At 51.2% G+C, this 14,807-nt stretch overlaps 1 protein-coding gene across 3 annotated transcripts in view; it reads right to left on the bottom strand.

Moving 5' to 3' along the window:
- RFX2 (regulatory factor X2) overlaps nucleotides 1-14,807 on the bottom strand; it is a 65,729-nt gene that overhangs the window by 26,017 nt on the left and 24,905 nt on the right. The window contains exons 3-7 of one of the 3 annotated variants that reach the window (XM_079960584.1): nucleotides 14,489-14,578; nucleotides 12,437-12,516; nucleotides 9,657-9,921; nucleotides 6,153-6,227; nucleotides 1,439-1,620 (exon numbers count right to left, since the gene is read on the bottom strand). In XM_079960584.1, coding sequence (XP_079816710.1) covers nucleotides 1,439-1,620; nucleotides 6,153-6,227; nucleotides 9,657-9,921; nucleotides 12,437-12,516; nucleotides 14,489-14,578 — 692 coding nt within the window. The remainder of the gene's footprint in view (nucleotides 1-1,438; nucleotides 1,621-6,152; nucleotides 6,228-9,656; nucleotides 9,922-12,436; nucleotides 12,517-14,488; nucleotides 14,579-14,807) is intronic. The other 2 variants (XM_079960586.1, XM_079960585.1) reach the window with 2 other exon arrangements.

The following is a 14,807-nucleotide window of genomic DNA, read 5'->3' as shown; positions in this document are numbered from 1 at the left end:
GCCGAGACCACATAACACCGGTCTTGAAAGACCTACGTTGGCTCCCAGGACGTTTCCGGGCACAACTAAAATTGTTGGTGCTAACCTTTATAGCCCTAAACGGCCCAGTGTACCTGAAGGAGCGTCTCCACCCCCATTGTTCACTGTGGCCCAGCTCTGAGGGCCTTCTGGCAGTTCCCTCCCTGCGAGAAGTGAGGTGACAGGGAACGAGGCAGAGGGCCTTCTCGGTGGTGGCACCCGCCCTCTGGAAAGCCCTCCCACCAGATGTCAAGGAAATAAACATCTATCTGACTTTTAGAAGACATCTGAAGGCAGCCCTGTTTAGGGAAGCTTTTAATGTTTGATGTTTTATCACTTTATTATTAGTAGTAATATTCTGTTGGGAGCCGCCCAGAGTGGCTGGGGAAACACAGCCAGATGGGCAGGGTATAAATAAATTATTATTAGTATTAGCAATCGTCCTTCCTTAACCCTCCCCACCCCAGCAGGATTCTAGTTCTCAGTCTCCAAAAACAAAGGGCTGGCTTTAAATAAGAACGCCGGAAGTAGCCTTACGCCAAGTCAGATAATTGGGTCCATCTAGCCGGGCACTGCAAATACTGCCTTTTTGCAGCTCTCATAGGGTCTTTCGCGGCCCTGCCTAGAGACAATGGGGGTTGCACAGGCTTGGAAAGTACCGTATTTTTCGCTCTATAGGACACACTTTCCCCCCTCCAAAAATGAAGGGGAAATGTGTGTGTGTCCTGTGGGGCGAATGCAGGCTTTCGCTGAAGCCTGGAGAGCGAGAGGGGTTGGTGCGCACCGACCCCTCTTGCTCTCCAGGCTTCAGGCAGCTATCCACAAGCCTTCTGAGCTTGCGGATAGCAGGCAGCAGCCCAAATCCCGGGGAGCGCAGCGCTGTGCACCCCGGGCTTTGGGCAGCTATCCGCAAGCCTTCGGAGCCCGGCGGGAGTTCCTGCCGGGATCAGAAGGCTTGCGGATAGCAGCAAGATCCGGGAGCGAAGGCGAGGTTGCGCGCAACCTCACTGCTGCTCCCAGACTCGTTCTGGGGGCTGGGGTGGGAGAAGCTCGGGCTTCCCCTGCCCCAGCCCCGTGGCTAAAAACGAAGCCGCGTGCAGCCTCTCCCGGCTGGAGAGGTTGTGCGTGGCTAAAGAGGAAGCCAATACAGCCAGCAGGATGGATCCCGCTGGCTGTCTTGGCTTCTTTGCTCTTTGGGGCTAGGGGGGTGGTAAATTTTTTTTCTTTATTTCCCCCCCAAAAAACTAGGTGTGCCCCATGGTCCGGTGCGCCCTATAGAGCGAAAAATACGGTATGCCCTCCAGCGCTGAGCTGCAGTCCCAAGAAATAAAGCGAAGTTTCTGGTCCTTGGGGGTTTTGGCCCGGTGTATGCAGAAGCCTCTTAAGCCCCCTCTGCCGCAACCCCGTCTGCCCTGCAAACCTTGTTCCAAGCCGGCGGGTCCTCAGTCCCATGAAGACGGAGCGGATCAGCTTCCCGAAGGACGCGGCGTTCACGGGGTCCAGCTTGTGCTCTTGGCAGTGGCGCAGGTAATGGTTATAGAGAGAACTGCGGGGCAGGCTGACCCCTTCGGCCGTCTCATAGTTGTCCAGCAGCCACTGGAGCTGCAGATTTGATTTGATTTTTTAAAGGGAGAGAAGGGGGAAGAGAGAATTTAAGAGGGTTTTGCATGCTGGGTCCCGCTCGTTCGCATGCGCACAGCTCCCACAGAGGACGCAATTGGAACCAAACATAAAAGAGGGCACTAGGATAGCTCAGTTGGTTAGAGCGCAGTGGTGATGACCCCAAGGTTGCGGGTTCGATTCCTGTATGGGACAGATAATATTCCTGCATTGCGGGGGGTTGGGATAGATGATCCACAGGGGGCCTTCCAACTCTACAAATCTATGATTCGATTCTATGAACCTCTCCCCCTTACCACCAAGCAAACGCACAAAAGGCAGCTGTCATCTTTTGCAAACTGCTATGAGGGGTGTATAAATTTCATGCTGGAGAACAGCCTTTAGCAAAGGTGTCATGGGCCTTGAAGACGCTCGAACTCAGGATGCAAGGGAGAAACGTGCTAGGAGGAAGGCACGCTTGGCAAATCCACACTGTGATCAGCTCCTGCCCAGAAACTTATGTCCCCACTGTGGAAGGACGTGGGGATCCAGAACTGGCCTCCACAGTCACCTACGGACTCACTGTTAAAACCGTGTTTAGGGAAGGCAATCTTACTCGGCTACGAGGGATGGCCGAAGAAATTTCATGCAATAAAATAAATTCTACTACGGTCTGATCGCAGGCCCACAAAATGGTTGGGTAGGCCAATTTTTTCTGTCGTTGCAAGGGACGAAACCTGAATTTGTCGTGGGAAATCGGCAGCTTAGCGGTGGAGCAAGTGCGATCTTGAAGGCAGAAGCTTCGATCCCTACCAGGGCATCCAGCTGGACCCACGAAACTATTTAGTCAGGGCCAGACTAAAACTTCAGGCGCCCCCCGCCGACTCATGAACCAATGAAGCAGAGAACCTCATCCCTGCCAGTGTTTCATGCAGGAAACATGCTGGTGAGGGGCTGGCCTCTCTACCCACTGTTCAACTTTGGGTTGGGGGGGACACCTGCAGGGATGGAGGAAGGGAGATGAAGATCTGGGCTGCCAGCAGTGGCGTAGCGTGGGGGGTGCAGGGGGGGCCGGCCGCACCGGGCGCAACATCTGGGGGGGGCGCGCTCGCCGCCTCCGGAGTCGCCGAAGAGCCTCGGGCGCAGGCTGTAGCAGAGCCCCATGTCTCGCGGAACCGACGAGCTGTGCGCGCGTCCGGGCTGAAGGCGTCCGGCAGGCAGCGGCTCTCAGCGCTCGCCGCGGTCCCCATGCGTCAGGGCCACGGAGGGCGCACCAGGCAGCCCCTCCTCACAGCCCTGCTGCCGCCGCTGCTGCAGCAGCTGCTGGGCCATGTTGCATTTTCCTCGCCTCTCTGCCCTCCTCCTCCTCTGGGCAAGCGGCGTCGTTTGGGCGGCAGCGCCAGCGGCAGCTCGCCTCAGATCACCTGACACGGACCCGCCGCCGCCGCCGTGGCTACCTTACCGTAGATACCCCAGCCCAGGCAGCAGCAAGAAGAAGCTGGCAGCGGCGGCGGGTTAGGGGCACAAATTACTTGCCTTGCCCCGGGTTAGGGGGCGCAAATTACTTGCCTTGCACTGGGTTAGGTGGCGCTAATTACTTGCCTTGCCCCGGGTTAGGGGGCGCAAATTACTTGCCTTGTCCCGGGTGCTGACAACCCACGCTACGCCGCTGGCTGCCAGGCCAAAAAAAGTTCCCCAGCCCCGGCCTAACATGTTATAGGATGGCTTCAGATAGACCTAAGTTCAGAGTGACCGCAGCTCTTTCCTGCCCAACTGTTGCTTTCCTCCCTGCTCTTCCTCCCCTGAACCCAACAACTGAGAGAAGCTACCAAGAGCTCTGAGAAGGGCTAAGGAGCATGCAGTTAACTTGGCAGGTAGCAAGAAGGGGCACCACTTTAGGAGAGGACAGAAAGAGGAGCCAAGCAGAGGAAGTTCTGCTGCGACGGAAGACAGGGAAGGCTGCGGATAAGGGGGGCATTTCTGGAAGGAGCAGTGGACCAGAAGCAAAGCTTTGAAGGTGACTCAGAAGCTACAACTAATCCAGAATGCGGCAGCTAGACTGGGGACTGGGAGTGGCCGCTGAGACCATATAACACCAGTCCTGAAAGACCTACGTTGGCTCCCAGTACGTTTTGGAGCACAATTCAAAGTGTTGGTGCTGACCTTTCAATCCCTAAATGGCCTCGGTCCAGTATACGTGAAGGAGTGTCTCCACCCCCATCATTCAGCTCCTAGGGCCTTCTGGCGGTTCCCTCCCTGCGGGACGTGAGGTTGCAGGGAACCAGGCAGAGGGCCTTCTCGGTGGTGGCGCCTGCCCTGTGGAACGCCCTCCCGTCAGATGTCAAAGGAGATAAACAACTGTGCGACTTTCCGGAGACATCTGAAGGCAGCCAGGAAATTTTAAATGTTTGATATTTGCTGTTTCTCTATTGTGTTGGAAACCGCCCAGAGTGGCTGGTCAATAAATTAGAATATTATTATTATTTGCTGCGTTTTTATTATGTTGGAAGCCGTCCAAAGGTGCTGGGGCAACCCTGTCAGGTGGGCGGTGTACAAGTAATCTTTTTAAAAGGTAAAGGTAAAAGACCCCTGGACGGTTAAGTCCAGTCAAAGGCAGCACTCATCTCGCTTACAGGCCGAGGGAACCGGCATTTGTCCACAGACAGCTTTCTGGGTCATGTGGCCAGCAGGACTAAACCTCTTCTGGCACAATGGAACACTGTGATGGAAACCAGAGTGCATGGAGACGCCGTTTACCTTCCCGCCGCAGCGGTACCTATTTATCTACTTGCACTGGTGTGCTTTCGAACTGCTAGGTTGGCAGGAGCTGGGACAGAGCAACGGGAGCTCACCCCGTCATTGCGGGGATTCGAACCGCCGACCTTCTGATCAGCAAGCCTAGGAGGCGCAGTGGTTTAGACCACAGCGCCACCAGCGCCCCTGGTACAAGTAATTGATCGGTACCCAGCAGCACATACAAAGCAGTTAATATGCCACACAGGCTTAATGTTTGTGGGCGTCAATGGGCAGCTTGGCCATTGCTGTGTCTTAGGCGGCCTGCAATCACGCATGCAGAAGGTCAACCTTTAGGATCCCCGGTAGGGTTGAGAGTGACACCCCTACATGGAACCCCGGAAAGCCCCTGCCAGCCAGTGCGGGAAACACTGAACTAAATGATTCCACAGCCTGGCTTGCCCATGGCAGCATCCCACCATTTCCTTTCAAATCAGCCCTTCGTTCGGAAGCACAGGGGCTAAAACAGGGGGCTTGGTTTATAGGAGGGAAACTGCAGCTCAGTGGCCAGGTTCACACATGGAAGGTCCTTGGCATCTCTACAATTGTACGATTGTATGACCCGCTCTGCCCGACACTGAGGTCCAGCACCAAGGGCCTTCTGGCAGCTCCCTTGCTGAGAGAAGCCAAGTTACAGGGAACCAAGCAGAGGGCCTTTTCGGTAGTGGCGCCCGCCCTGTGGAACGCCCTCCCACCAGATGTCAAAGAGGAAAGTAAGTACCAAACTTTTAGAAGACATCTAAAGGCAGCCCTGTTTAGGGAAGCATTTAATGTTTAATAGGTTATTGTATTTTAGTGTTTTGTTGGAAGCCGCCCAGAGTGGCTGGGGAAACCCAGCCAGATGGGCGGGGTATAAATAATAAATTATTATTATTATTATTATTATTATTATTATTATTATTATTAACCCTGCAGAGTGGCTGCCAGTCAGTGCAGACAATACTGAGGTAGACAGATCTGATTAAGTACAATTTTCTTATATTGCATTTCAGGAGTGGGGAAGCTTCCCAGATAACATGGTCCTTTTTGACTACCTGCGGTCTATCTGTCTCTGCTGCCCTCCCAAAAACCCTAGCCTTGCCTCGTGATGTGTGCGCCTCACAAGCTCAAAACCGGGGAGCACATTTACCGTATTTTTTTGCTCTATAAGACGCACTTTTTCCCTCCTAAAAAGGGGAAATGTGTGTGTGTCTTATGGAGCGAATGCAGGCTGCGCAGCTATCCCAGAAGCCAGAACAGCAAGAGGGATCGCTGCTTTCCCTGCGCAGCGATCCCTCTTGCTGTTCTGGCTTCTGAGATGCAGAATATTTTTTTCCTTGTTTCCCTCCTCCAAAAACTAGGTGCGTCTTGTGGTCTGGTGCGTCTTATAGAGCGAAAAATACGTTAATTGGTGGATCTGCGGGTGCCAGAGGTTCCGTTGCACCATTCGCGCAACAAAAAACTACCCTAGTCAACGTTTTCAAAAGTAGGGGGTGCACGGCTTGGCTTTTGGAAAAGAGCGGAGTCCGCAGTACTTCGCTAATTGGGAACCACTGATTTAATGAATCGTTTACAGGGCTGAGGTTTGCTCCCGGCAACCGGGGGGGGGGGGGGGGAGATACGTGCTTGCCACAAGATGCTCGGCTTGTGCTTTGCTGCAGTAAATGGGATTCTGAAAAGCGCACAGAAGCTGGAAAACAGGGCGCCGGGGCAGGGGGTGGGTTTGTCTACGGAGGAGCCAGGCAGGTGGGAGGCAAACTTACATGGCTGTTGAGCAAGCTGCTTTTGTGCGACGTTATGCCTTCATTTTTTTGGAGGTTTTCAATCGCCATTTCAAGCTGGAAAAGGGGCGGCAGCAGGGCCAGAGAGAGAGAAAAAAGAAGGGAAATCAGACATTCGGCAAACAGCCGGGGAGACCTGCCTGAGCCACTGTGAAGCCCTTCCCTCAAACAGGTGAAGTGGGGTGTGGGATCAGGCACAGGAAAGCACGAATGTTACACTGGGGGGGGGGGGAGTGGAAGGCATGCAAAAGAAGCCACACAGTGCAGGTGGTATTTTTTTTTGGGGGGGAGGGGGTGCGAAAGAGAAAGAAGCAGCCCCTTGCGCTGAAAATATAGGTTTATCAGGCGTTTATATTGATTTAGAAGTCACATATCAAAACAGGAAGGCAGTGACGACTTGGGGGTTGAAAGCAGAAAGGGTTTACTCGGACCCACTGGAATTAATGGGCCCAAATTGGCCATGCTCATTCATTTCAATGGGTACATCTAAAACCAGCATTGGATATCAGTCTTTCGGTGTCTGCCCTTTTTCACGCGAAAAAGAAATCTGCCATCATCCCCCCCCTTAAGTCTTCTCTTCTTCAGTATTGCTCAGCTCCTTCAACTTTTCCTCAAAGCAGTCCGATCATAGCTGTCAACCGTCCCTTATTTGGCGGGAAAGTCCCTTATCCCAGCGCTGTGTCCCACTGCTGTCCCTTATTGATGATGTCCCTTAAATTTCCCAGGATTCAAAGGAAGCAGCTCCTCTCCCTCACTCTCTGCCGGCCAGGGAGGAGGGAGGCTCCAACTGTGTTGCTTGGCTATGTTGCTCACACAATAAGGAGTCTAAGAACGACTGGGGGGTGGAGCTTGCATGCCTTGTGCCGATCAAATCAGCCGCGTTGCCTGGGGACTCGCCTTTGCTCAGCGCTTCCCAGCGGAGAGGTGACGGTGGTTTTCCTTGCTGCATCCCCTTTGCCGGGTTGCTGCGCTGTGGGAACTACCGCTTGAGGTTTTGTTTGGCTGCTGGTTGACTAAAATCCCTTATTTTGGCTGCCGATCCCTTATTTTCGAGGCTGCTGGTCCCTTATTTTCAAATCTGTGGGTTGACAACTATGAGTCCGATCTGCACAGCTTTAAAGCCTTTTATTTCTCCCATCTTGCGGGGAGGTATATAAAAGGCTCAATGCACTGGATGTAAATGCAAAGTTTGGCAGTACCCCATGCGAAACAGAAGAGTTGCTTTTAGGCCCACCCCAAGACACACACACCTGAGTCCCAAATGTCCATTTATCTACTGCAGCAGAGATGCTCAACTTTCGTACTTCTACTCCCAGTGGACGCTGATCCACTACGTAAATGGGGCACTGGCCCCCCAACTTAAACCATGTGATGCAGCGGCAGAAAAAGCTAATGCTATTTTCAGAAGTACAGAGTCCAGATCAGGGCATAAAGGTATCAGCTGTGTTTACAGCACATAAAAAGGTAAAAGGACCCCTGACTATTAGGTCCAGTCGTGGCTGACTCTGGGGTTGCGGCGCTCATCTCGCTTTATTGGCTGAGGGAGCCGGCGTACAGCTTCCGGGTCATGTGGCCAGCATGACTAAGCCGCTTCTGGCGAACCAGACCAGTGCATGGAAATGCCGTTTACCTTCCCACCGGAGCGGTACCTATTTATCTAATTGCACTCTGACGTACTTTCGAACTGCTAGGTGGGCAGGAGCTGGGACTGAGCAACGGGAGCTCACCCCGTCACAGGGATTCGAACCACTGACCTTCCGATCGGCAAGCCCAAGAGGCTCAGTGGTTTAGACCTCAGTGCCACCCGCGTCTACACTAGCTGGTAGCAGACAGATGAGTCTGAGATGAGTGTAAAGTAAAAGACAAAGGACCCCTGGACGGTTAAGTCCAGCCAAAGGCAACTATGGGGTTGCGGCGCTCATCTTGCTTTTAGGCTGACGGAGCCGGTGTTTGTCCACCAACCTTCTGATCGGCAAGCCCAAGAGGCTCAGTGGTTTAGACCACAGCGCCACCCACGTCCCTGCCCTCCTATTACTCAGCAGTGACACAGATGAGGAAGAACCCTAGATCAGGGGTAGGCAAACTAAGGCCAAGGGGCCGGATCCGGCCCAAATCGCCTTCTCAATCCAGCCCGCGGACGGTCCGGGAATCAGCGTGTTTTTACATGAGTAGAATGTGTGTTTTTATTTAAAATGCATCTCTGGGTTATTTGTGGGGCGTAGAAATTCATTCATATTTTTTCTCTCCAAAATATAGTCCGGCCCACCACATGGTCTGAGGGACAGTGGACTGGCCCACGGATGAAAAAGGTTGCTGACCCCTGCCCTAGACTGAGTTGACTCCATCTGCACCAAATCTGGCTCTAGCTACGGGTTCCACCCTGCCAGTCCCAATGTCCAACAATCACCGCCGCCTTCCCAAGTACGTTTCCGAGCACGATTCAAAGTGTTGGTGCTGACCTTTAAAGCCCTAAACGGCCTCACCAGAGTGGTGCATGCTCTAGTTATCTCCCACTTGGACTACTGCCATGCACTCTACGTGGGGCTCCCTTTGAAGGTGACCTGGAAACTGCAATTAATCCAGAATGTGGCAGCTAGACTGGTGACTGGGAGCGGCCGCCGAGACCACATAACACCTGTCTTGAAAGACCTACACGGGCTCCCAGTACGTTTCCAAGCACAATTCAAAGTGTTGGTGCTGACCTTTAAAGCCCTAAACGGCCTCGGTCCTGTATACCTGAAGGAGCGTCTCCACCCCCATCGTTTAGCCCGGACACTGAGATCCAGCGCCGAGGGCCTTCTGGCGGTTCTCTCATTGCGAGAAGTGAGGCTACAGGGAACTAGACAGAGGGCCTTCTTGGTAGTGGCGCCCACCCTGTGGAACGCCCTCCCATCAGATATCAAAGAGATAAACAACTACCTGACATTCAGAAGACATCCGAAGGCAGCCCTGTTCAGGGAAGTTTTTAATATGTAACGCTGTACTGTTTTTAACACTTGATTGGGAGCCGCCCAGAGTGGCTGGGAAAACTCAGCCAGATGGGCGGGGTATAAATAATAAATTACAGTGGTGCCCCGCAAGACGAATGCCTCGCAAGACGGAAAACCCGCTAGACGAAAGGGTTTTCCGTTTTGGAGGCGCTTCGCAAAACGAATTTCCTATGGGCTTGCTTCGCAAGACGAAAATGTCTTGCAAGTTCCTGCAGGTTTTTCCCCCCTCCCCCTCCCCTTTTTCTAAGCCGCTAAGGCGCTTATGTGCTTATCCGCTAAGCCGCTAATAGCGCTAATCCGCTAAGCTGTCAACGGGCTTGCTTCGCAAGACGAAAAAACTGCTAGACGAAGAGACTCGCGGAACGGATTAATTTTGTCTTGCGAGGCACCACTGTATTATTATTATTATTATTCCCTTGCAGGTGCCTGAAACACACACACCCTTCTCAGAATGCACCTCCGTCGGACTTCAAGGAGGTGGCCAGCCCCGACGTACCGTGGCTGGGGAGGAGCGCGAGGTGTGGGAGAGGGCGTGCCTGGCGCTCTCCATGCCGCTGTGGATGAGGTAGGCTCCCGAGCTGGACACGATCTGGCTTCCCCCGATGTCCATCGCGATGCCCACCATGCCGTGCGAGGGGATGGTGGTGGGCGACGAGGGCCCCGTGCTCACCTGAGAGCTGCCTCCCTGCGATTCGAAGTAGGAGGAGGCACTGCTGGGGGCGTAGATCTGAGCTTCCGTGTTGTAGGAATAAGCGGCACGTCTGCCGGAAGACCACAAAGAGACAGGAGACAAAGAGACAAGGGGTTTAGTTACGAACACATGCTGTCAGGCAGGAGGGCCTTCCGAGAGGGTCCATCTGGTACGCAGGCTGAGACCCTACCTGCCCGCAGACTGTCTGGCCAGAGTGGTGCATGTTCTAGTTATCTCCCACTTGGACTACTGCCATGAGCTCTACATGGGGCTCCCTTTGAAGGTGACCCGGAAACTGCAATTAATCCAGAATGCGGCAGCTAGACTGGGGACTGGGACCGGCCGCCGAGACCACATAACACCTGTCTTGAAAGACCTACACTAGCTCCCAGTATGTTTCCAAGCACAGTTCAAAGTGTTGGTGCTGACCTTTATAGCCCTGAACGGCCTTGGTCCAGTAGACCTGAAGGAGCGTCTCCACCTCCATTGTTCAGCCCGGACACTGAGATCCAGCGCCGAGGGCCTTCTGGCGGTTCCCTCATTGCAAGAAGTAAGGTTACAGGGAACCAGACAGAGGGCCTTCTCGGTAGTGGCACCCGCCCTGTGGAACACCCTCCCTTCAGATGTGAAGGAAATAAGCAGCTATCTTCTCTTTAAAAGACATCTGAAGGCAGCCCTGTTCAGGGAAGTTTTTAATATTTAACGCTGTATTGTTTTTAATACTTGATTGGGAGCCGCCCAGAGTGGCTGGGGAAACTCAGCCAGATGGGTGGGGTATATATTATAAATTATTATTATAAAGTTTATTTAGCTAAATATTGTATCATAAGATAAGCAGAATCACTTGAAGGTATCATATAGGCCTAGGATTATAGTAAGAATTAACTGTAAATATTATGGATTCAGATAATAACGAAAAGAGAATGAAGATAGTAAATTGATGGAGTTAATTTGATTAGAAACAGGATATTGGAGAGCTGTTACAAGGTGATTCATTGAAACTCAGTAAGGGGGGAATAGAGGAAGTCAGTTAACAATGTAAATTAAAATAGGACTTAAAGTAATAGGTGTTTAGATGTTTTTGTTATTCCTCTTAGTATTGTAATGTTTTTCTTTTTTCTTTGTGCGTTATAGTTATTATAAATTTGGAAAATCAATAAAAAAAATGGGGGAAAAAGGGGTTTGAAAGTACTTTACCCCCAAAACCAGAGTCCTTTCTGTTGGGGGTAATTCAATATCTCACTATATTATCCAAAGTCCGTATCGTGATCTTGCTTCCATAATTTTTGACCTGGCAATATATTGCAAATCAGGGTGTGTGTTTGTGTGTGCTATACAAAAATCACGATACTGGGGGGCGGGGGGGGGGGGGCGGGAAGGACCATGAAGCATGTACATAGCTTCATCCTTGTTCCAGGCATTGTGATATATCGGTATATTGTGGTGTTAAGCTGGTGATAATATCACAAAGTTGAAAACCAGATATTGCCCTGGGAAATGATTTATAATGAATTGAAAAAAATGTTTAAAAGTACTCCCCCTCACCCCGCCCCGAGTCCTTTCTGTTGGGGATAATTCAGACTGAAATTCCCAGGTGTCAAAAAAGGTTATTTATGTATGCTACAACTGCGACCCGAATTTTATCTGTCATGAATTCTTATGGCATTCAGATCCACTGGATGTTCCCACCACCACAGAAAAAAAAGGGTGAAAAAGCATTCCTCTTTCCACGTTTCTCCCCCAGCCCGGCATTCATTATTTCATACACATTGATTGTGTCTCCTCTTAATAGCCTTCTCTCTAAACTAAAAAACTACCCTGAGCTCCTCGGGGGGTAGGGGGCAGGCAGAGGCAGAGGACGGAAGGTGCTCAGACATGCTATAGATATGGTACGTTGCCCCAGTATTCACCTGGATGAAGGGGGGACGGGGTGTGTGTTTGAATCAAAACAAAAAACAAATACCGTATTGGCCACGCCTGAATATAAGCCGCACTTTTAAAATTCAAGGGGGGGAAAGGGGAAAAAAGGAAAAAAGCCGAACATAAGTTGCTCCCTTAAAATTCCACAGGCACTCACACCTGTTCCGTCTTACCGTATGTCTGTTCCGGCAGCGATGTCGTAAAAGCCAGTTTTTGTAAGGTCACGAATTTAAGCCACCTTTTAACTTTTCACAGTTGGAATTTGGGGAAAACAGTGAGGCTTATATTCAGGCCAATATGGTACAGTGGTGCCCCGCAAGACGAACGCCTCGCAAGACGGAAAACCCGCTAGACGAAAGGGTTTTCCGTTTTGGAGGCGCTTCGCAAAACAAATTTCCCTATGGGCTTGCTTCGCAAGACGAAATGTCTTGCAAGTTCCTGCGGGTTTTCCCCCCTTCCCCCCCTTTTCCTAAGCCGCTAAGCCGCTTATCAGCTGATCCGCTAAAAGCCGCTAAACCGCTAATAGCGCTAATCCGCTAAGCTGTCAATGGGCTTGCTTCGCAAGACGAAAAAACCGCTAGATGAAGAGCCTCACGGAACGGATTAATTTCGTCTTGCGAGGCACCACTGTAACTGGGAGGGGAGGGGAGGGAAGGGATACTTACATGGTCCCATTGGTATAGACAGCTTCTCCTCCTTCGACGTACTGGACTTGAGCTGGATAGACGTGCTGTACCGTTTGCACCTAAGAGAAAGGCATGGAGATGGGAGTAGCCATGAAATCTTGCCACTGTGCCTCTACAACAGAATCAGCATCCCGCCAGCTCCCTGGACTGGGAGGCGGAAAGGAGGGGGAAACAGTCTCGTGTCCCTGCACCCCAGCTGAGCAAAAGCCTCTTCCACGACACAATTCTAAGACCCGCAAAGGAACCGGGAAGATGGAAGAGGAGTTCAGGGAGCAGGGGGAATCTTTTAACAATTCTATGCTATGTGGAAAGAACCTCTTAATGAGGGTGAGAGCGCAAAATATGGTCTGAAGCTCAACATCAAAAAAACGAAGATCATGGCCACTGGTCCCATCACCTCCTGGTAAATAGAAGGGGAAGAAATGGAGGCAGTGAGAGATTTTACTTTCTTGAGCTCCATGATCACTGCAGATGGTGACAGCAGTCACGAAATTAAAAGACACCTGCTCCTTGGGAGAAAAGCAATGACAAACCTAGACAGCATCTTAAAAAGCAGAAACATCACCTTGCTGACAAAGGTCCGTATAGTAAAAGCTATGGTTTTCCCAGTAGTGATGTATGGAAGTGAGAGCTGGACCATAAAGAAGGCTGATCGCCGAAGAATTGATGCTTTTGAATTACCGGTATGGTGGAGGAGACTCTTGAGAGTCCCATGGACTGCAAGAAGATCAAACCTCTCCATTCTGAAGGAAATCAGCCCTGAGTGCTCACTGGAGGGACAGATTGTGAAGCTGAGGCTCCAATACTTTGGCCACCTCATGAGAAGAGAAGACTTCCTGGAAAAGACCCTGATGTTGGGAAAGATGGAGGGCACAAGGAGAAGGGGACGACGGAGGACGAGATGGTGGAACAGTGTTCTTGAAGCTACCAGCATGAGTTTGACCAAACTGAGGAGGGCAGTGGAAGACAGAAGTGCCTGGCGTTCTCTGGTCCATGGGGTCACAAAGAGTCGGACACGACTAAACGACTAAACAACAACAACAACAACATGCTATGTGGACAAATAAAAACGATAAAGCGTGTGCTTCTCCAGTGCCTATACTATGGAGACATTCGTATTAGCGATGTTATGAGAATTATAAGGTCTAAGATATAAAATAAATGTTCATAAATGGACCATAGCAAACACATACATAAATATATAGAACCACATGTCTGAAACCGTACAGGAAAACAGTCCTAAAGCCATTCTGACTCTTTCAGTGACCTCAAATATTCCTTTGCAGTTTGGATGGGAATGGGAAAAGCCTCCCCATTGTCGCTGTGCTCACAAATCCAGCCTTAAGGGCACATTTGGGTATGAACAGGGTGAGCCTGTGACCTGGACTCAGGAATCAAGTATTTATCATCACAAAATTTAAAAATAAATTCCTTCTAGTAGCAGCTTAGAGACCAACTAAGTTTGTTATTGGTATGAGCTTTCGTGTGCATGCACACTTCCTCACGAAAGCTCATACCAATAACAAACTTAGCTGGTCTCTAAGGTGCTGCTTATGAGACACAGGTGGCGCTGTGGGTTAAACCACAGAGCCTAGGACTTGCTGACTAGGACTAGGTTGGCGGTTCGAATCCCCGCAACAGGGTGAGCTCCCATTGCTCAGTCCCAGCTCCTGCCAACCTAGCAGTTCGAAAACACGTCAAAGTGCAAGTAGGTAAATAGGTACCGCTCCGGCGGGAAGGTAAACGGCATTTCCATGCGCTGCTCTGGTTCGCCAAAAGAGGCTTAGTCATGCTGGCCACATGACCCCGAAGCTGTACGCGGGCTCCCTCGGCCAATAAAGCGAGATGAGCGCCGCAACCCCAGAGTCAGTCACGACTGGACCTCATGGTCAGGGGTCCCTTTACCTTTTACTAAGACATCTGATGGTGCGATATGATCTATTCTTTTCCGTTTGACTTTCTTCTGAAGCCAGCACAGGGTTCAGCTGAAGTCTGGGAGCAACCTGGTCTCTGTTGTAAAATGGACATTACCTGCTGTGGAACTTGCTGGACTCTGGGAACGGACAGCTGCTGCATTTGCGCCCCTTTCGGAGTGGAGCCTGTCGCCTGCACCAAAACCCTCTGGAAGACAAACAAAGATGGAATCACCCTTTCTGATGCCTTTTTAACATCTTTATGCGCCCCCTCACCCAGCTTGTCCGGAGTTTTGGGCTGGGCTGCCATCAGTATGCTGATGACACCCAACTCTATCTGATGATGGATGGCCATCCTGACTCGGCCCCAGACACACTGATCAGATGCTTGGAAGCTGTGGCTGGATGGTTACGTGGGAGCCGGCTGAAGTTAAATC

This window comes from Podarcis cretensis (assembly GCF_951804945.1).
Source record: "Podarcis cretensis genome assembly, chromosome: 18".
NCBI classification, from domain to species: Eukaryota; Metazoa; Chordata; class Lepidosauria; order Squamata; family Lacertidae; genus Podarcis; species Podarcis cretensis.
This window is presented reverse-complemented; position numbering and strand designations above follow the sequence as displayed.